The 21,353-nt window shown below is 37.7% G+C and overlaps 1 protein-coding gene across 1 annotated transcript; it reads left to right on the forward strand.

Moving 5' to 3' along the window:
- The first annotated feature begins 1,554 nt into the window (after positions 1 to 1,554).
- Positions 1,555 to 20,264, forward strand: rbm28 (RNA binding motif protein 28). Its single transcript, XM_007250936.4, has 19 exons — positions 1,555 to 1,934; positions 3,412 to 3,567; positions 3,669 to 3,841; positions 4,664 to 4,739; positions 4,882 to 4,974; positions 5,127 to 5,198; positions 5,312 to 5,384; positions 6,530 to 6,780; positions 6,900 to 6,972; positions 11,029 to 11,138; positions 11,363 to 11,436; positions 11,548 to 11,683; positions 12,796 to 12,860; positions 12,973 to 13,131; positions 13,924 to 14,073; positions 15,263 to 15,370; positions 17,469 to 17,710; positions 17,836 to 17,950; positions 19,749 to 20,264. The coding sequence occupies exons 1-19, from the start codon at positions 1,817 to 1,819 to the stop codon at positions 19,887 to 19,889; spliced, it is 2,385 nt and encodes a 794-aa protein (XP_007250998.3). The 5' UTR covers positions 1,555 to 1,816; the 3' UTR covers positions 19,890 to 20,264.
- The last annotated feature ends 1,089 nt before the right edge of the window (positions 20,265 to 21,353 follow it).

Raw genomic sequence — 21,353 nt, forward strand, 5'->3', positions numbered from 1 at the left:
AATTCAGTTTTCATAATGATGACGGATTTGTGTGGGTGTAAGTGTGTTTGTTAAGAGAGAGAAGTTCACTGTATGCAATATGATCTTAATCCGTCCTCTTGTAGATTATAAACTGGAATAGCCTGTTCCTAATATTAGGTGTCTGCAGAAACAGGGTTGCCAGGACCAGGAAAAATATTCAACCAAAAGAGAGGTGAAAATCAGTACAACCGTGTCTAATAATTAGTGTAAAATGTGAATTTGTTAATTAATTAATTATTTTCCATAATTGAAAGCACATTAAAGGCTCGGGATATTAAATACTTACACTGCAGTTCTAGAAATAGAACTACTCTAGAGTTTGTATTTTGAATGGCAGAAGCAGAAATGGAGGGAATGGCTAATTAATCAATTAATAGAAAGATTAATTGCCAAATTAGTCCACCTAACCACATAAATGATCATTAGTTATAGCGTAAGTTTTCACAATTTCACAAAACTGTTGATTCATTATGACCCCAGTTATCTTATTTTAAATTAGTCACTTAATTACTTGTTCTTTTTAACCCTGTTAACTTTACAGATTACTTTACTCAATATACTTTAGACAATTTGGATTCATGACTGGGTGCCTTCCTGCCTCAGAATCTAAACTTCCAGCATTCTAATGACTCTTAATATATGTACATTTCAGAGTGAAATAGACAATATTTACCAAGTTTTAAAGGAAAGATGCAGCAGATCCATCCCTGATTGTGGAAACTCTACACTAGACCTCAAGCAGCTTGGACTGTGTGTCTCTCCACTCTTCCTCCAGACTCTGGGTCCTTGATTTCCAAATGAAATGTAAAATTTACTGATGATCAGTGATGGTTTGGAGAGACATGTCATCTGCTGATGTTGGTCCACTGTGTCATATTAAGTCCAAAGTCTGTGCCATATTTTCCTGAAAAATCTTACAGCACTTCATGCTTCCCTCTGCTGACAACTTTTATGGTGATGCGGATTTCATTGTTTTTAGCAGGACTTGGCACATTGCCCACTCTGCCAAAAGTATCACTTGGTCTTATATAATATTCTAAGTTTAGGAGACGCTGATTTTTGAGTTATCATTGGCTGTAAGCCAATTGCCAGTGGTCAGCAATTAAGTTTGGCTGTGGGCCAGATATTTTCCAAGCCATTATGTGGCGGGCCACAAAAAAAATTGAAAATGAAGTGTAATGGGATGGAGTGCTACAGACCAGTTGCTCTCCAGCCCAGAGGGTTGTTGAACCTAATTGCAGAACAGTTGAATCCAAAGCAGGTAAACCCAAGAAGAAAAAATAAATAAATAAACGCAGAAGCATTTGATATATTTTTTATTATCATTCATTATAATTGAAACAACCTCACATAACAACCTCAAAATAAATCAACGCTTAAAATACGTTGCGTAGTACATCTATATAATAGATAAGGTTCACATTTTGAGCTGAAATAAAGTATTTTTTCAATTATATTTTCTTTTTTGAGATGTATTAGTATGAGCTCTGTAGACCTCCAGGCGTGTGGGGGCGCTGTTCCTCAGCAGCTCCACATTAAGATGTGGAGGTATCCGGTGTGGTTGGAGAGAAGCATGTCAGCCCTGTAAGAAAACGTGTGTTTACAGGTTTCAGGGCTGGAGAACTGAGCGGAGCTGCTTATTATAATAATAAGTGTAGTACAGCGAGGCGCTGGCCGGGTCTGGCCGCTTCAGCGGGCTTAACTGCGGGGAGCGGAGGAGTATATTATACAGAGTTTAGAGCTGCTGCTGCTGCTCTATGTGCTTTAGTAGCTCTATAGAGTAAATCTGATCAGAATGGCTTCACTCACTTTATTCGTGTCTAATTTACCCGCTTCAGCCAGCAGTGCTGGTCTGGAGGAGCTGTTCTCTGAGGTCGGGCCGGTGAAGCGCTGCTTCGTGGTTAAAGATAAAGGTAAGTTTATGAGCTGACGAGGAAAAGAGTCCTGATTTTCTAATGTGTTGTTTAGAGTATTGTGGTGATCTCAGTGAAATAGGGGCCCTCATCAAATATAACATTTATATTCTAGTGGATTCTGTGTTAATATAAAGAGACCCTGAGGTGACATCATGTAAAAATATAGGGAAAAAATAATAATACGTGGCTACGACATATTAACGAGTGGGAACGAAATAAAAGTCGTTGGAACAAAATCCAGGTTGTGGGAACGAGATCCTAATGTTTGGCTACGAGTTATTGGGGCGTGGGAACCAGATCCTAATGTATGTCGACTATTTATTAAGGCGTGAGATCGAGATCCTTATGCATGTCCACGATTTATTAGGCCATTAGATTGAGATCCTAATATGTGGCCATGAGTTATTAAAGCATGGGAACCAGCTTCTAATGCGTATCCACGATTTATTAAGGCGTGAGATCGAGATCCTAATGCATGTCCACGATTTATTAAGCCATTAGATCGAGATCCTAATATGTGGCCATGAATTATTAAAGCATGGGAACCAGCTTCCAAGTTGTGGGAACGAGATCCTAATGTTTGGCTATGAGTTATTGGGGCGTGGGCACCAGATCCTAATGTAAGTCGACTATTTATTAAGGCGTGAGATCGAGATCCTTATGCGTGTCCACGATTTATTAAGCCATTAGATCGAGATCCTGATATGTGGCCATGAATTATTAAAGCATGGGAACCAGCTTCCAAGTTGTGGGAACGAGATCCTAATGTTTGGCTATGAGTTATTGGGGCGTGGGCACCAGATCCTAATGTAAGTCGACTATTTATTAAGGCGTGAGATCGAGATCCTTATGCGTGTCCACGATTTATTAAGCCATTAGATCGAGATCCTGATATGTGGCCATGAACTATTAAAGCATGGGAACCAGCTCCTAATGTGTATCCACGATTTATTAAGGTCTGGGAATAAGATCCTCATGTGTGGCCACAACTTATTAAAGTGTGCGAATGATATCATTAAGTCGTGGTGGAAATAAGTTACTAAAGAGCCCCTAAACCATAAATTTTTCATTAACAGCTGTAATGTGTTTTTTTTTAAAGTACTGAAACATACCAGTCCTGCTTAAAAAAATTATAAACTTTTCTTAACCCTTAAAAAACACTTATTTTGGTAATTTAAAATAAGATAATTAAGGACTGGCCATAAAAGAAGTCCTGCACACTGTTTTCATTTGGATTTATTGGTTTAGCTGTTGTGCAATCATGAAAAAGATTACACTGGTCAACCAGCATGACCATGATGACCAAGTTTCTTGGCTGGTATGACCATGTGAAGATATGAAGATGCAGTAAAAGTATCTTTAGTGTACCAAAATGAGACTAACAAACACACACACAGCTGTCCCCTGTTCCCTGATAGAATGTGGTTTATTTAATTTGTGTTTAACCTGCTCTATTTGTGTTTAACCTGTTCAGGATCAGAGAAATGTCGTGGATTCGGCTATGTTACATACTCCATGGCAGAGGACGCCCAACGAGCTCAGAATGAAATGAAACAGTATGACGGACGCAAAATAACCGTCGTTCCGGCAAAGAAAAAGATTCTTAAGCAAAAACAAGGAAGCAAGAAAGGTATGCATTTTTGTGTATGAAAGTGTATTCTATTTTAGTTTCAGTGTTTATCTAAAGGCTGTTTTCTTATCTTTATTGTTTCTTTTAAAATATTTTTACAGCCCCACAAGAAACAGAAGGTTCCAAAGAGGCAGCAGAAACTGAACACTCTGAAGAGACATCAGAAACCAAATGTTCTGAAGAGGCATCAGAAAAAAAAAGTCCTCAGAAGTCTAAAGGGACCAGAAACAATTCGAAGAAAGCCAGGCTTATCATCAGAAATCTTAGTTTTAAAGTGAGTAATATTATATCAAGTATATAACAATTTATAACAATGTATTGTTAATGTCCAGACAGTCTTCTTTCATATGCTAGCCCTGCATTCACACTGGCAGGAGCTTACACTGTGTGTGGATTTGTACCGGTGTGGTCGCTTAGCACGGAGGCTAATCAAGCAAGCTACCTATTGAGCCATCAGCTACTTTTATTCAGGCTTCATTTTCCTCCAAATTGTCAACACATTGTTGATTACTTTTTGTTTACAGTCAACTCTGGTCTTTTTAATTGTTGTTACCTTCACATAAATACAGGAAAATACCAGCATTTATTTTTTAAGGGATAGACCCCTCTAGTATAAATATAATAAAATCATAGTTTACACATTGTTGCACTGTTTGATAGTGTTTTCAGTAAATTACAGATATTTTTCGTTAATGTATTTAGTAAGCAATTATTAATATCCTTTGAGAAGTGCGGAATATATTAGTTTTACAAACACATTTTTGAATACCGTATTTTATGGACAGGATTATAAGGCGTGGTAAAAAAAAAAATAAGATAAGATATAAGATATATAAAAAATATATATATAAGCCACTTAGGTGACTTAAGCAGCTTGTACCAAATAAAAAAATATCATGTTTGTCCTTCATTAAAATAGTTATTCATTAATTGGAATTGAGACAAAATGCTATATATGTTTTTCCCAGCACTAGTCCGGTAGGAATAGTTCAGTGGAATTAAGGAACATTGGTTTAGCATTATTTTGTGCTTGTTTTGTTTTACATATAATACTTTTTTTTTAAGTGTTATTTCTGTTTTCTGTCTCTTTCTTCAGTGCTCTGAGGAAGAGCTCAAAGAAACCTTCTCAAAGTTTGGAACTGTCCTGGAGGCTACAATCCCTCTCAAACCAGGTAAAATCTGGCTTCTAAATCTGAGATATATTTTACGAATAGTGGTGTGTGATTTACTGCTGGTGCTGATGCTAAAAACTGTTTTTGATATGTGTTTTTTAATGTCTAATTTAAATTGTATTTTTAAATTGTGTTTGTGCAGATGGGAAGAAACGAGGCTTTGCTTTTGTACAGTTTAAAAACATGCTTGAAGCAGGAAAAGCGATTGCAGCTACAAACATGAAAGAAATTAAAGGTGAGTCTTTTTTTTTTCCAGGCTGAAATGTTGCCATTCAGCTCTCAGTGCCTTTAACTCAGTCAGTGTTGGCTTTTTTTGTTTTTATTAATGCACTAATATTGTCCATATTCTGTATTTTAACCCTGTCTCTCTGTTCTCCTCCTTTACAGACAGACAGGTTGCTGTAGACTGGGCTGTGTCGAAAGATAAGTATACGAGTACTCAGTCAGGCGCAGCTTCAGGTACATGATTGTTTTTTTGTTTTTTTATTCTGCTCCACAATGCAGATGATAATTGATTTTGGCTTTTTTTTTCATGTGAAACTGGAATGATTAGTTTGATTTGTGTGATGCAGGAAATAAAAAAGATCTCAACGCTTCAGTGGAGACAGAAGATGACATAGATGAAAATGAACCTCCAAAGAAAAAGTAAGAGCACCTTTTCACCAGTTACCAACCGGAACCAACAATATACATGAATTATATGCATAATATGGGGGTTGCCATATTGTATTGTACATGATATCACCATGTTTGAAGCAACATTTGTTTTATTCACTGTGTAGCTTTAAGGTTTTTTTATTATTAGACTTTTTTGTTACACAGCTTATTTTTAGGTTACTTTTATGGTTTATTTACTTTTAATATATATTTTTAATGCAAAACAAAGTCTTTTATAAAGAATAAAGTACTGTTGTTTACAAAATACAGTTTTCTACTGATATTTGTTGTACTAATTACAACTTTAATGTACATTTTGTACAGTTGTATATTCTTAAAATGTATCAGTAGTTTGTCATACACTGCCTGGCCAAAAAAAAAAAAAGTCGCCACTAAAAAATAAGGTAACAGTCACACACTCTGATATTTGGTTGGACCACCTTCATCTTTGATTGAATCACACATTCACTGTGTCATTGTTTCAATGAGCTTCTACAATGTCTCAAGATTTATTTTATTTGAATTCATTTTATAATTTTTATACCAAGATCTTCCTTAGATGATGGTACAGTCTAACCACTGCACAAAGATTCTCAATGAGGTTAAGATCTGGACTCTGTGGTGAACACTCCATGTGTGAAAATGATGATCTCATGCTCCCTGAATCACTCTTTCACAAATCCAGCATCATGAATCCTGGTGTTGTTATCTTGGAATATTCTCGTGCCATCAGTGAAGAAAAAAAGCCATTGATGGAATAACCTGATCTATATTCAGTATATTCAGGTAGTCAGCTGATCTCATGCTTTCAGCACCTACTGTTGCTGAACCTAGACCTGCAGACCAACTGCAGCATCAACCAACACATCATTTACTTAGTTAAATCCAGGTGGCGACTTTTTTTTTTTGTTTTTTGGCCAGGCTTTTTAAAACCAACAATATGCTTATTGCATAAATACCCTGAAATATGGCTATTCTGTTTTAAGACCATGTAAATGACCCCTGATATTTAGTTTATCAGTGTTTTGCTTTAGAATTCTGTTAATGTCTGTTAATTTGTTTTCAGAAGTTTCATCTGCTTATATTATGCTGTGACTGAAACTTATCTAATAAACCTTGTGTCTTTTGGTCAGGTCCAAACCACAGCTAAAGAAGGAAGAAGACGACAATGACGACGATGAAGACGATGATGAAGATGATGACAACAGTGAAGGTGAGGAGGAGGAAGAGGATGATGAGTCTCAGGAAGCTGACAGTGATGATAGTGGACCTGCATCAGATGACGACGATGATGATGATGATGATGATGATGATGATGATGATGATGATGATGATGATGATGATGACGACGACGACGACGACGACGACGACGATGAAGAAAGTGGTATGGTTTCTTTCTTAAACGATGCCATATCTGTGATACCCCATGTGTGGCTTTTGGACCTTTTCATTATTTAGCAGTAATATACAGATCTTTAGTAGTTTGTTCATATCTGACTCCAGATCAGAAGAAAAAGAAGAAACAGAAGAAGACCCTTCCATCTGATGTGAATGAAGGAAGAACTGTGTTTATCAGGTCAGTGTAATTAAACAACCGTATTAAGAAGGAAAAAAGCCCTCTATAAAAGGCAACACGTGGCTACAGGATGTCCTGTTAGTGTCTCTCCAAACACTACTAAGGGTGATCAACTGTTGTATACAATGGTTCTTTAGATAATCACACCAGCAGGTACAACAAAGGACTGATTGAAATACTTGAACCTGACCATCTACAGTAGGTGTGCCAGTATATCAATATATATTTATTGTTTAGACTGCATGATATTGTATATTGTATCAGATATTGATATTTTAGTGTGTTCTACTAAAACATAGGCGCTCTAAACTCCCTTTAAGTTACTGCTTCATCACTCTGTGATGTCACTAATCAAATGAATAAGGTAAAGCTATGGTGAAGAATTCTGGTTGTAAAATTTTGTAAAACTAACACACATTCATAATTTAGTAACGACAGATGCTGTGAAGTATCGTAGAGTATTGTCTTCTGATATTATAAGTAGCTCAAAGCACAGTAGTGTTACATACCTATTATGTAATTAAGTTGGCTTGGAAAAGCCAACTTATTGTTCTTCGTAATCTTCTTATTTTTTTTATTATTATTATTATTATTATTCTCGCCACGTTTTATAAACAACTACTCCTCCTAGAGCTTTCGAGCTAGAACCACGAAACTTCACACGATGGTAGAACTTATAGCCGCGGGGTGTGCTTGTGCTTTTTGGAGCGATACATCGTACGATTTTCGTAAAAACTTCGTAAACGTACGCCCTTTTTTCCATAGACAATGAACTAGAAGAATTTTGAATGGCTGTGAGCGTCACAATTTTTGAGATACGAAGACGAAATTCGGATGGTCTATAGAACTTAGTGAGTTCTTTCCGAAAATATGCTTTACGAAACGATATGTCGTACGGATTTCGTACAAATGTCGTACGAAGTTGCCCCATAGAAATGAATGGGGGGCCCAGAGTTCCATCTCGCACACAAGCAGCTCTGCGCACGGAACCCCTTCTCTCCCCTGCTCCTCCAGTACTGTGAGTGTATGGAGGAGCTGCTGTATGGAGCAGCTATCAGTCAAAAGTTTGGACACCCCGGCACCCCAGTCAGGGCTTTGCAACCACCTATTAACTGCTTAGCAACCACCTTAGCAACCACCTGGAAAACTTTAGCAACTGCCTAGCAACCACTTAGCAACCACTTTAGAAATGATGGCAACTGCCTTGCAACACCTTAGCAACCACCTGGAAAATATTAGAAACTGCCTAGCAACCACGTAGCAACCATGTGGAATAAATTAGCAACTGCCTAGCAACCAGTTAGCAACCACCTGGAAAACGTTAGCAACTGCCTAGCAACTGCTTAGCAACCACTTTAGAAATGACAGCAACTGTCTAGCAACCACTTAGCAACCATGTGGAATATGTTGGCAACTGCCTAGCAACTACTTTAAATTGATAGCAACTGCCTAGCAACCAGTTAGCTGCTGCCTTAGCAACTGCCTTAGCAACCACCCGGAAAACGTTAGCAACTGCCTAGCAACCACTTAGCAACCACTTTAGAAATGATAGCAACTGTCTAGCAACCACTTAGCAACCATGTGGAATACGTTAGCAACTGCCTAGCAACTACTTTAAAAATAATAGCAGCTGCCTAGCAACCAGTTAGCTACACCTTAGCAACCACCTGGAAAATGTTAGCAACTGCCTAGCAACCATTTAGCAACCACTTTAGAAATGATGGCAACTGCCTAGCAACCAGTTAGCAACACCTTAGCAACCACCTGGAAAACGTTAGCAACTGCCTAGCAACCACTTGGCAACTACTTAGCAACCATGTGGAATACGTTAGCAACTGCCTAGCAACCAGTTAGCTACACCTTAGCAACCACCTGGAAAAGGTTAGCAACTGCCTAGCAACCGCTTAGCAACCACTTTAGAAATGATAGCAAACTGTCTAGCAACCACTTAGCAACTATGTGGAATGTGTTGGCAACTGCCTAGCAACTACTTTAAAAATGATAGCAACTGCCTAGCAACCAGTTAGCTACACCTTAGCAACCACTTGGAAAACGTTAGCAACTGCCTAGCAACCACTTAGCAACCACTTTAGAAATGATAGCAACTGCCTAGCAACCAGTTAGCTACACCTTAGCAACCACTTGGAAAACGTTAGCAACTGCCTAGCAACCACTTAGCAACCACTTTAGAAATGATAGCAACTGCCTAGCAACCACTTAGCAACACCTTAGCAACCACTAGGAAAACGTTAGCAACTGCCTAGCAACCACTTAGCAACACTTTAGCAACCACTAGGAAAACGTTAGTAACTGCCTTGCAACCACTTAGCAACCACTTTAGTAATGATAGCAACTGCCTAGCAACCACTTAGCAACACCTTAGCAACCACTAGGAAAACGTTAGCAACTGCTTAGCAACCACATAAGTAATGATAGCAACTGCCTAGCAACCACTTAGCAACACCTTAGCAACCACTAGGGAAACGTTAGAAACTGCCTAGCAAACACTTTAGAAATTATAGCAACTGCCTAGCAACCACTTAGCAACCATGTGGAATATGTTAGCAACTGCCTAGCAACTGCTTAGCAACCACTTTAGAACCGATAGCAACTGCCTAGCAACCACTTAGCAACCACTTTAGTAATGATAGCAACTGCCTAGCAACCACTTAGCAACACCTTAGCAACCACTAGGAAAACGTTAGCAACTGCCTAGCAACCACTTTAGAAATTATAGCAACTGCCTAGCAACCAGTTAGCTACACCTTAGCAACCACTTGGAAAACGTTAGCAACTGCCTATCAACCACTTAGCAACCACTTTAGAAATGATAGCAACTGCCTAGCAACCACTTAGCAACACCTTAGCAACCACTAGGAAAACGTTAGTAACTGCCTTGCAACCACTTAGCAACCACTTTAGTAATGATAGCAACTGCCTAGCAACCACTTAGCAACACCTTAGCAACCACTAGGCAAACGTTAGAAACTGCCTAGCAACCACTTTAGAAATTATAGCAACTGCCTAGCAACCACTTAACAACATCTTAGCAACCACCTGGAAAATGTTAGCAACTGCCTAGCAACCACTTAGCAACCATGTGGAATATGTTAGCAACTGCCTAGCAACTGCTAAACAACCACTTTAGAACCGATAGCAACTGCCTAGCAACCACTTAGCAACACCTTAGCAACCACTAGGAAAACGTTAGCAACTGCATAGCAACCACTTAGCAACCACTTTAGTAATGATAGCAACTGCCTAGCAACCACTTAGCAACACCTTAGCAACCACTAGGAAAACGTTAGCAACTGCCTAGCAACCACTTTAGAAATTATAGCAACTGCCTAGCAACCACTTTAGAAATTATAGCAACTGCCTAGCAACCACTTGGCAACCATGTGGAATATGTTAGCAACTGCCTAGCAACTGCTTAGCAACCACTTTAGAAATGATAGCAACTGCCTAGCAACCAGTTAGCTATACTTTAGCCACCACTTGGAAAACGTTAGCAACTGCTTAGCAACCGTGTGGAATACGTTAGCAACTGCCTAGCAACTGCTTAGCAACACCTAAGCAACCACCTGGAAAACGTTAGCAACTGCCTAGGAAACGCTTAGCAACCACTTTAGTAATGATCACAACTATCTAGCAACCACTTAGCAACCATTTTAACTTTTCAACGTTATTAGCGTACTTTTCCAAGCCAACTTAAAGTTCGTTCACGAACTTTGCCTTTTCTAGTTGTTATTAATGTCAGAATTGTATAATAACTCTATTGTGAGTGTTAAATAGGTAAAACCTGCTTCAAATCAAACTAATCTTCCTTTATAATAAAAACCTATAGTCATCGACTAAAGAACAAGCTAATGGTGAGAGCATTTGTGTCTAGATTGTAAATTAATTTATTGAAAAGAATTTTCCAGTCTCAGAAATGTCAAAGCCAAGGGCTGTAATCTTTGGAATATTTTTTTTTTTAATGAAGTGTGAAATAAACAGATGTGTCTTCATACCAAAATGCTGATTTATTTCTATTTTTCTCTCTTTGTCTCTCAGAAACCTGTCCTTTGACTCGGAGGAGGAGGGAATTGAAGAGTGTCTGTTACAGTTTGGAGAGCTGAACTATGTGCGGGTGGTGCTGCATCCTGAAACAGGACACTCAAAAGGTTTCTGGTGTTCAGTTACAGAGCTTTGTGTTGTAGCTTTAAAAGCTTTTGAGATATTTGAGCATGTTTAGACCATGTTGTGTTGATTTTTCTCACCTGTTTATTTGAAAACTGTCAAAATACCACCAGAGAGTGCATATCTGTATATGAGCTTATTTGCTGCTGCATGATTAGTCTAATCCTGCTGACAGCTCATCACACTGTCTCTGTGGTTGTTTATCCAGGCTGTGCCTTTGCTCAGTTCAAATCTAAAGAGGCAGCAGAGAAATGTCTGGCAGCTGCTGAGAACGACTCTGAGGTAAGTCTGTATTTAATTAGTTTATACTACTACTGCTGCTAATGTAGGAATTTCTTTCATTTGAATTGTAACATGTTGTATTGTAACTGATCTGTGATCTGTGTGTTGCAGGCTGGTGGACTGAGGGTTGATGGGCGGAAGTTGAATATTGTGTTGGCGGTGAGCAGAGAGAGTGCTACTAAACTGAAGACGAATAAAGTGAAACTGCACAAAGGATCCAGGAATCTCTACCTGGCCAGAGAGGGATGTGAGTAAAGCATGTACACATTTTAAAGCACAGAAACTGAAGGGGTTGGGTTTCGTTTTTTCATTTCTAAACCGATACGATACTTTTAATTCAGTACCGATACCCAAACGATACTTTTTTTTTTCCCCAATACCTTTTTCTTAATAATAACAAAACAATAAAAAAGTGATAATTATTCTCACACAACCTATTTATATAACAGCAGAAATTAGTTATCTATTCTCATATTGTCACCATGAGAGGGTACCATACTGTTTGGATCTTGTTGGTACGAAAACAATGAGCATGCATTTGGCACTTTATTAAGAACAAAAACAACAGCATTGCCTGTTCTTAAATTATATATATTTTTTCCTTAAGCATACTTTGCTTTTTTTACTTAAGTACAAATATAAAACGTGCACATTTCATTAGTGTTTATTAATGGGCATTTAAATGTAAATAAAAGAATATGCAGCAGATTGGCAAAATTAAATTATATTTTTATTGTCTATCACTATCAATCCCTGTATTATTGTGAGGGGATAATAATAATAGTGTGGTGTAGTGTGGTTTAGGTCTGGCAGACTAGAACCTTTTTTTCCTGTATTATAATATCTCATGTTAGACAAAGAAAGAGAGAGAGAGACAGAGGGAGACAGAGAGAGAGGCAAATTGAGAGGAGACAGACTTTAGCACTGAAACGTTGTGTTGACAGTTTGAAGGAAAATTGTATTATACTGTTTCCAGATAAATTGCAGACAAAGTAATATTTGAGAACCGGTATCTCTGTGTCTGGGCTCCCCCTAGTGATGGGGAGCAAAATGCACTAGTTCTGTAAGTTTATTTATACACAACATACGTCCTTGTGAACACATTTTATTCATGAATTTGTTGACAAGCTGAAAGATACAGAGGCAGCATCTGAGGTCAAAGAATTTGTCGCAGTCACACAATTAAAGGATTTTACACAGATGACACTGGTTATACAGCATTACACAGTGCTATGGCAAAGATGCGGGTCTGAATATTTGAGTCAGTATACAGACATTTTCTGTGAAGGATAAAACAGCTGCAGTTAGCAAGAAATGTGAAAATTCCTCTTTTGATCTGTTTCTGTTCTCTATACGCAGTGATTCGTGCTGGAACCAAAACAGCAGAAGGAGTGTCCAGCGCTGATATGGCCAAAAGGACACGGGTAGGCATCTTTCTATGTTGTAAAGGTCTTTTCTTCTGAAATTTCAGTGTGATAAAAGATGGTAATGTTGTTGGATGCTTATGGATTAATATTGTGGTGTTTGTTTTGTCAGTTTGAGGACCTTAAGAGGGCGAAACTCAAGGATGTGAACGTGTTTGTATCCAAAACGAGACTGTGTATTCATAATCTCCCCAAAGCTGTGGACCGACAACGCCTCTTTAAGCTCTGCCTATTGGCTGCAGGGGGAGGCAAGGGGGTCCGCATTACTGAGGTACGAGCCACTGATCCAGTAAACATGAGCACACACATGCACATACGTCTACAGCTAGTGGTGGGTGATATGGCCATAAAATATTATATTTCAGGATATTACATTTTAAAAATATTTAAAATATTCTTAAAGATTCAAAGCATATACATATGTTCACTAACCTTTTCTTCTAATTCTTCTTTTTCCTCTTCTTCTTCCTCTTCCTGTTCTTCCTCTTCTTCTTCCTCCCTGTTTCGGGGTTAAAGGTACGGGTGTGCCATATCATACTATGTATGTGATAATATGGTTGAAAAGGGAAAAAATATTGATTTATATATATATATATATATATATATATATATATATATATATATATATATATATAATTTTTTTTTATGTTATTCCACAACAATATTATCATATATAGTATGATACAGGACACACCAAACAGAAAAAGGTTAGTTTAAAAAAAAGGATGATTACACAAAAATCAATCATTTTACATTTATTTTGGCATTTATTTTATTGTATTATATTATTATAATATCATACCTTAACAAACATATGAGAACATTTTCCAGATTTCAGGTCAATTGTTTATACAGTTTTACAACAATTAAATTTACTGTAGTAATAACCCAATCAACACTAGATGGCAGTACCACTTTATTTTAACATTAACATTTGTGGGATTAGAGCTCTTGCTTGCAGGTCATAGTGCTGGTATCGTTACCTTTGTGTCTGTGTGTCTAATAGTATTAGTAGTATTAATGCTTACATCTCTTACTATGTGTTTCCTTTTTTCTCTCTCAGTGTCATGTGATGTATGACAGGAAGCCGGTGCGAGGTCAGGTGGTTGGAAAGTCTCTAGGCTACGGTTTTGTGGAATTTAAGGAGCATGAGCACGCACTTCAGGCGCTGCGCCACCTTAACAACAACCCCACCATCTTCACTGATAACAAGGTCAGTCTAGTGCCTTGATTATTTTTTCCCAACTTTTTTTAACACAGGTGTTCATAGACTTGTTTTTATTTATAAAGGTCTGGGGGTGAAATGTATTTATTGTATGTGTTAAATGATTTATATGTTATTTATTATGTTTTTATTGATTTAAATAAATGTATATTACCTTAAAGTAATATTATGGATCAGTTTAAACTTTAAACTAACAGCCAAAAAAAATTAAACGTCTTTTTAGAAGACATAGGAAGCTCTGGGCAATGTTTCTTCCCTTTACCTCTATCTGAAGTTAAATCTTAAATATAAAGGTCCCTAAATATTCATTGATCTGTAAATACAATTGTTTTGGGACAAAATATTTATTATCATTACAGCACATGGCAAGTCTTACACCCTCAAATTTAGAATTTTGGACAGTATGGAAAATGCCAAAAAACTAACAAAAAAACATGAACCCATGATATGTCATGTTGTGTGTGCTCAGCTTCATTTTATTTGTTAATAAAAAATATATTGGGTTCATACTAGTAATTCAGAAATGTAGAAACACTCACTGTTCTTCTGAATTAGGGTTGTATATTATAGTATAGTTTTATAGTGTCCTTTTTTTTCTTCTTTTTTTCATCATCATTAGCCTCAAAATTGCAATGCACTAAGCATTTGTATAAGAAGAAAACTGGGAATGAGACTCTCTGTTTCTTTATTACTAAAATATATATATTTCCAATAGAAAAGCTTGTTAATGCTCACCAGGTAGCTGAATCTGTATTCCAGATTTAATTGTTTAATTGCCTGATGTATGATCTGTATCTCTATGAGAATTTCTCTGAACAGAAGAGATGTTTACTACTGAAGGAGTTTCCCAGAAACCAGTTTAGCTACCACTTGGTTAGTCCGACCAGCACATGCCAGAAACCCACATATTCCTCTGTCGTGTAGTGGAATGTGTTTTTGCATTTTTATTGATAGTAATTTCTTGTAAATAAGGTGAATCGTTCCTCTGGACACTTTCTCATCACGTCTCATTTCTGAACTGACGTAAAAGAATGCTTGTTCTGGAACCGCAGCCGAACTGTCGCAAGAGTGTATGGTGATGTTTGTTTTCCTGCTACAGTGATGCGTCTTTGTATGTACAGTGTGAGTGTTTATTCTGGAATGGTCTGTTTCCTCTTTGTCCTGCTGATCTGCTCAGAGGCCTATCGTGGAGTTTTCTTTGGAGGATGGAAGGAAGTTAAAACTGAAGGCCATGAGACAGCAGAAGAGCAAGGAAAAACCTGCCCCTAACTCTGCAGCTCAGAAGGTGAGCATTGTTGTGTATATTATTATTTAATTTAAACTAGTGATGCTAAAATCATTGTTTTTTTTTTTTGGTTGAAACCAAAACCATATGAAACGTTTGTCTGAAGGCTGAATATTGCACAAGAGCTTTTTATTTTATATTGACAAATTTTCACCACAACATAAATTAAATGGCCTAAGTGTATTTATTTCTTGCTTTACAAAGCAAAAGTTACAATATTACATTTAAAAAATATTTATTAAACAGTAAACATTTATAACTTTTATCGCAAGGGGTTGAATTTTGACCGCTTAATCAAAAACATAATTTTTCAGTATTAATTATTCAATCTTTTTACTCGTTCAGTTTTGGTTTCTGAGTCATTTATTGTTTCTGAATATTTGGTGTATTTGCAGACCGGTAAACGCGTACGCATTTTGTTTAATGAGCATGCATTTGGACCTCCTATTATGCTTGTGCGGTGCCATGTTATAAAGCACACACATCTTTTGATCTCTCATTTCAACATGTCGTGCACAAGTTTGTCTGTGGTGAGTGTCTTTGCAGCCGCTCTCGCTGTTGCACTGTTTTTCCAACACTGATTTATGCCAGGTTAGCACAGACGCTAATCCAGCAGACTACCTGTGGAGCATCAGCTACTTTCATCCGCGCTTCATTTTGCTCCAAATTGTCGACTGTGTTACTGTGTTGAAGGCTGTTAGGTTCTCTCTCTCTTTTCTCTCTCTCTCTTTTCTCTCTCTCTCTCTCTCTCTCTCTCTCTCTCTTTCACACACACCCACACATTTGTTTTCTCCTTTTCTCCATTAAAGCTCAGTTAAGCTTAGTAACATTTTAAAGATTTTCATTTCAAAACTGCCCTGAGGCATTATATTAAAGTAAAGAATGCAGGCATTGACTTGGGTGGATTTGTACTTCATTAATTTTTTTCTATGTTAAAATATGGGTAAACTAAAGTCATCAGAGGTAGCACTACATTTAATACGCATCCTGAAATGATCTGAAAGTAATACAGTTTTAACAATAAAGGCACTACAAAGTGTTCTCTAAATGATGCCTGAGGTCCATAGTGATTCCATACAGCTGACCCAGAACCTATTCTGTCCAGACTTATTTACTGTATGTTAATTTTTGATAAAAATAATGCTAGTCAGACAGTCAGGTCTGTGCATTATGACGTTAAAAAACAGCACATTCAGGGAAGAGACAGGAAACAGTGGTCAGGGACAGTTCATTCACACACTGGGCTGTAAAACCAGCAATGTGAACAGTGAAAATGAGCTTTTAATCAAGAATGGAAAAACCCTAGCATCATTGTTTATCCCACTGGCAGCAGTATGTCTCATGTTTTGAGATTGTAGTGATAATTGAAAACAGTAACGTTAGTTTATGATGCACATTTTTTTAAAAGCATTCTCATTAAAGATGTGTGATCTGAACCAGCGATTCCTGGATCATAGTGACAGCGTCTTGGTCTGCTGGACCGCTGAAATTGAACCATTTGGGACCTTTTAAGTGGATGTAAAAGTTTTTTTTTCTTTTGTGCCATCAATAATAGCAACAAAAATGTTTATCTGTTTTTAAGAGTGTGTGTAAAGTTAATTATAACGATTTGAAAGAAATGTACTTAGAAATATATTAGTAAACAGGAGGTAACTGCATGGCCTCCATCCACATGGCTGGGCACGTGCTTGTAAATGCACGTGTGGAAAGCTGTGCACCTCAGTCCAGCACAGTTTTGCGCAGATATAAAGATATTTTCAGTTACAGCTGAATTCACGCTTTTAATCCCAGAAAAACACACATTTTTTACCTTTTAAAAAAGCCATTTAAATGCCTGATTAAAGGGCAGAGTACTGTTGTTTAGCGTTTTTTCTCGGGTTTTGAGTGCTCGGCGCTGATTCAGCTCTTGATTGGTCCGGACGCGAGACAGCGCGTGGATGAGGGCGGGGCTGGTGACATCATGGGCCTTTTATTGTGTAATATCGTGATATATATCATCAAAAAAAAAGAACATTTGCAATGTAATTTTTTTTCCCAATATCGCACAGCCCTACTGGTATCACAACTAATGCATCACCATTTATCCGCTGATCCACAGAATCCATCCCAAAAAGCTGGAGAACAAGAAGGAGGTAGCAAGAAGCCCAAGCAGAAGAAATCTCCTGGGAAGAATAAACCTGCTGGAACTAAATCTGACCACAGGCAGCAGAACAAAGGAGCACAGAGTGGTCACTTCTCAGGTTTCAGGACCAAGGCAGAAGTGGAACACGTGGAAATGGAGGACGGCAAAAAACGGCAGAAGGTTCTTCCCATGCCCTCACACAGGGGTCCAAAGATCAGGTACTGGTTTGGTTTCTCTGCTGGAGTTTGAAGGAGAAGTATGGATGCTTTGATGAAGAAGAGTGAGGAGAATTGAAAATATGAACTAATCTGACCTGTGCCCTCTGTTTCCTGATCTGAAATAGGCACAGAGATAAAGGAAAACAGCAGCCTCAGTCCAAGAAAGCGAAGAGAGGATTGAGCAGGAAGGACAGAAAAGCATCGTTTTCGCTGGAGAAACCCAACCAGAATAAGAAACAGGTGAATACATGTTTTATTATTCCTCTGCTGTGGAATCGGTGTGTTTACAGCTTATTGTCACTGTGCAAGGATTTGTGTGTAAGTAGAATACTCAGTGTTGAACTGGAGGTATGTACACAGACACTGGTTAGGAAAGTACTTGGAAGGGAATTCAGGACCTATATTTTTCTTGCATATACTATATCTCCTGAAAACAACACACTTTTTTTTAATGTAGAAGTTGAGATTATACGTACCTAAAAAAAAAAAAAAAAAGATTGATATATCGACTATGTGTTGGTATTTGCGATTATGTTTGCAGGTTATGGCTTACAGCAGCTCTTCTTAAGGCACCTTTTTACAGTAATTTCACTGCAATTACTTGTTCAGCCACTTGATAAAAATTTAGAGCTGGGCTATGGCTTCAGGTGCTTATTAACAGCCAGCACTGTACTCGCAGCACTGGGCAGGCTTGGCTCGGCTCATAGATTTGTAAAAGAATGTGTCTTGGGAAGAAAAGGAAGTACACTATTTTCCACGCTATAAGGCACAATTAAAATCCTTTAATCTTCCCAAAAATCGCCAGTGTGCCTTATAATCCAGTGCGTCTTATGTCTGAATTCTACCAGTCAGGTCATAAGGAGCAGTAAAGCAAAAAGTACAGTGTTAAACAGGAGTTTCATTAAAGTTTTTCTCCAGCACCAAGGCTGGAGCAGTGTTAGCATTAGCTGCTAACACCAGTGCTAGCTCTTTCGCCGTTCAGAGGTGAGTGTATCGGGCTGTAGTCAGCATGTTTACTGTGTTCAAACAATCTCTGTGGGTCCAACCACTAACTATTAGCACCCTGGCTTACCAGAACACTCAGGGTTTCTCAGTATAGGCTTGTCGGGCAGAATTTACTAGCGCTAAGCGCTGCTAAGTGTGGTTAGCTAAACACACTAGTTTGACTTGATGGATTTTTAAAGCATTACAGATTTGTTTACTAATGCCAAACCTCTAACCACTAACTGGTAGGGCCATAGAAAAGGTGTATTGTTTAGTATTTTACTCAATTGTCAATATCATTGCAAAATGCAACAGCCTTTTTGTTGTTTGGGTGACAAACGAATGTGGAAAATTGAGCGGATTGAGTGGGGTGCCTGGAACAGGAGTCCAAAATGCAAAAGTTTCCAAAGTCAGCTTTACGCTGTTCTGTGGCATTCCATTGCTCTCACCCTCCTACTTGCTCGAACACAAACATACACACACGCACACACATACACACCACACACTGATGATCTACTTAATCTATGTGGGGTGTGTGTGGACTCAGGGAAATACCGCTTTGTTTTTCTAATCTCTTTTAACTCAGTCCAAACCAAACCAACGTGCGTGTTTTAACCAACAACCACTTCTAAGAGTTAGTGTGGTGTCTGTCCCAGTTGTGCCAAACCCTAGTGTCTAATTTGAAGTGTGCACTTCAGTGAAGTTGCCAAATAGTGAATTCTGTACAGGAATGTGTGGCTCTCTTAGCTGGTGTTAAACAGCGTTTTTAATGTGGTTGATTCCGAATATCAAAATTCACTTCATTTTGAGAGAAATTACCAAGTTTGCCTGGAAATTCTAAAACCCACAAAATTGTTATATGCCGAATTGCCTTTAAATTTTTACTCAATTTAAATCGTTTAAGATTTTTTTAGCACATGCATTTCACAGATAATCCACCAGGAGGCAGAAAACATTTTTTATGTCTTTTTTTCTGATATCATTATAATGCACACCTGACTTTTTTGTGCGCTGGATGATTTTAACCTTCTGCTTTTTTCCCTCTGTTTATCAGAGCGCTAAACCAGTGAAGAGACATCCCCGGAACAAAGACAATGACCGCTTTGACAATCTGGTGGCGCAGTACAAGAATAAACTCCTGGGTGCCTCTAGCTCTAAGGGTTCTCTCATCAAAAAGAGCAAATGGTTCAGCTGAGTGTGTAAGTGTGTAAGTGTGTAAGTGTGTAAGTGTGTAAGTGTGTAAGTGTGTAAGTGTGTACGTGTGTACGTGTGTACGTGTGTACGTGTGTACGTGTGTACGTGTGTAAGTGTGTAAGTGTGTACGTGTGTACGTGAGAGCGGAAAAGAGAATGGCCAAATGCCAGAGAAGGACTGATTACATTTTAATGATCTCTGGTGTGACGTGTTTTATATAAAAGATGAAATGTGTTCTTGTTTTTTTTTTCCATATTTGAGATCCAGTGTAAATTGTGTTCTCCAGTTCTCCTCTTCCAGCTTCTTTGTTTGTTATTAAATTCTGAAAGCTGCTTGTTTGATGAATTTTGGCAAATAAATATTTCAGTAAATATAATGTTTATTATAGTGTCTTTGGTCCTCATCTAGACTGTGTACCAGCATGAACTCCTAATATTGGCATAGATTTAAGGGTTTAGTTAACACACTTTTAGAGAAATTACTACATCTAGAATGACACAAAACCAACTAGAATTATGTCATGTTGTCCCAGACGGACTCAGAAGCATTACCATGCCAGGAGATTGGGAAAGGTGATGGGTGGGTGGTTGTCAATATTGAATCAGCTGGAACAAAACATGTTTACCTTTCTATTTTTTCTCTTTTCTTTTTCTTTAGAAAATAACAGACTGATATTCTCTCTTTCAATTCTAATTTTATTTATACAGTTATGTTCCAAATGTATTCAAATGGCCAATACATGTAGTGTTTTTATTTTAACATTGGAATCACCGAACCAAACTGAAGAGGTTGCATTTTCACACTGCAATTTTTCTTAATATACATTAACTGTTTTTATACATATGCAAATACATTTTTACACCTTCTGTGTTTTTTTATTCAGGCATGAGGACATATGCACAATTAAATACCATATTTTTCTGACTGTAGGACACACTATTAATGAACGTCTATTTTCTGGTCTATTTTCATACATAAGGCGCACTGGATTATAAGGCACATTTTAAGCAACAGTAATAATGATAGCTGCGGTTAGCAGCTTTTTAAAAAAGATCAGGAATAAGAAATATTTTTTGGAAATGTCAGCATTAGATTGGCAAAATTAAATTATATTTATATTAGTGTTAGGTGTTTATCACTCAAAAAAGAATTAGAATCGTGATTTTTTTTTTTTTTAACTCTGGTATTTCCCTGTATTATTGAGAAGAGAACTAATAATAATGTAGTGTGGTTTGGACATGCAGCCTAGATCATTTTTTACTGTATTATAATATCTCAGGGTAGAGAGGGAGAGAGAGACAGCACGAGCACCTGAGAGATTTTAGCGCAGCAGTGGGGTGTTGAAAACAGGCACCAATGTATTATTATTATTATTTTTTTTTTTTACTTTTCGGTTCTCTGTTGTACTGAGAATTTTCGGTCAGTGCCTTTTTGGTATCGACTTTCGATATCCAGCCCTAGTCAT

The sequence above is a fragment of the Astyanax mexicanus genome, chromosome 9, assembly GCF_023375975.1.
Source record: "Astyanax mexicanus isolate ESR-SI-001 chromosome 9, AstMex3_surface, whole genome shotgun sequence".
NCBI lineage: Eukaryota > Metazoa > Chordata > Actinopteri > Characiformes > Acestrorhamphidae > Astyanax > Astyanax mexicanus.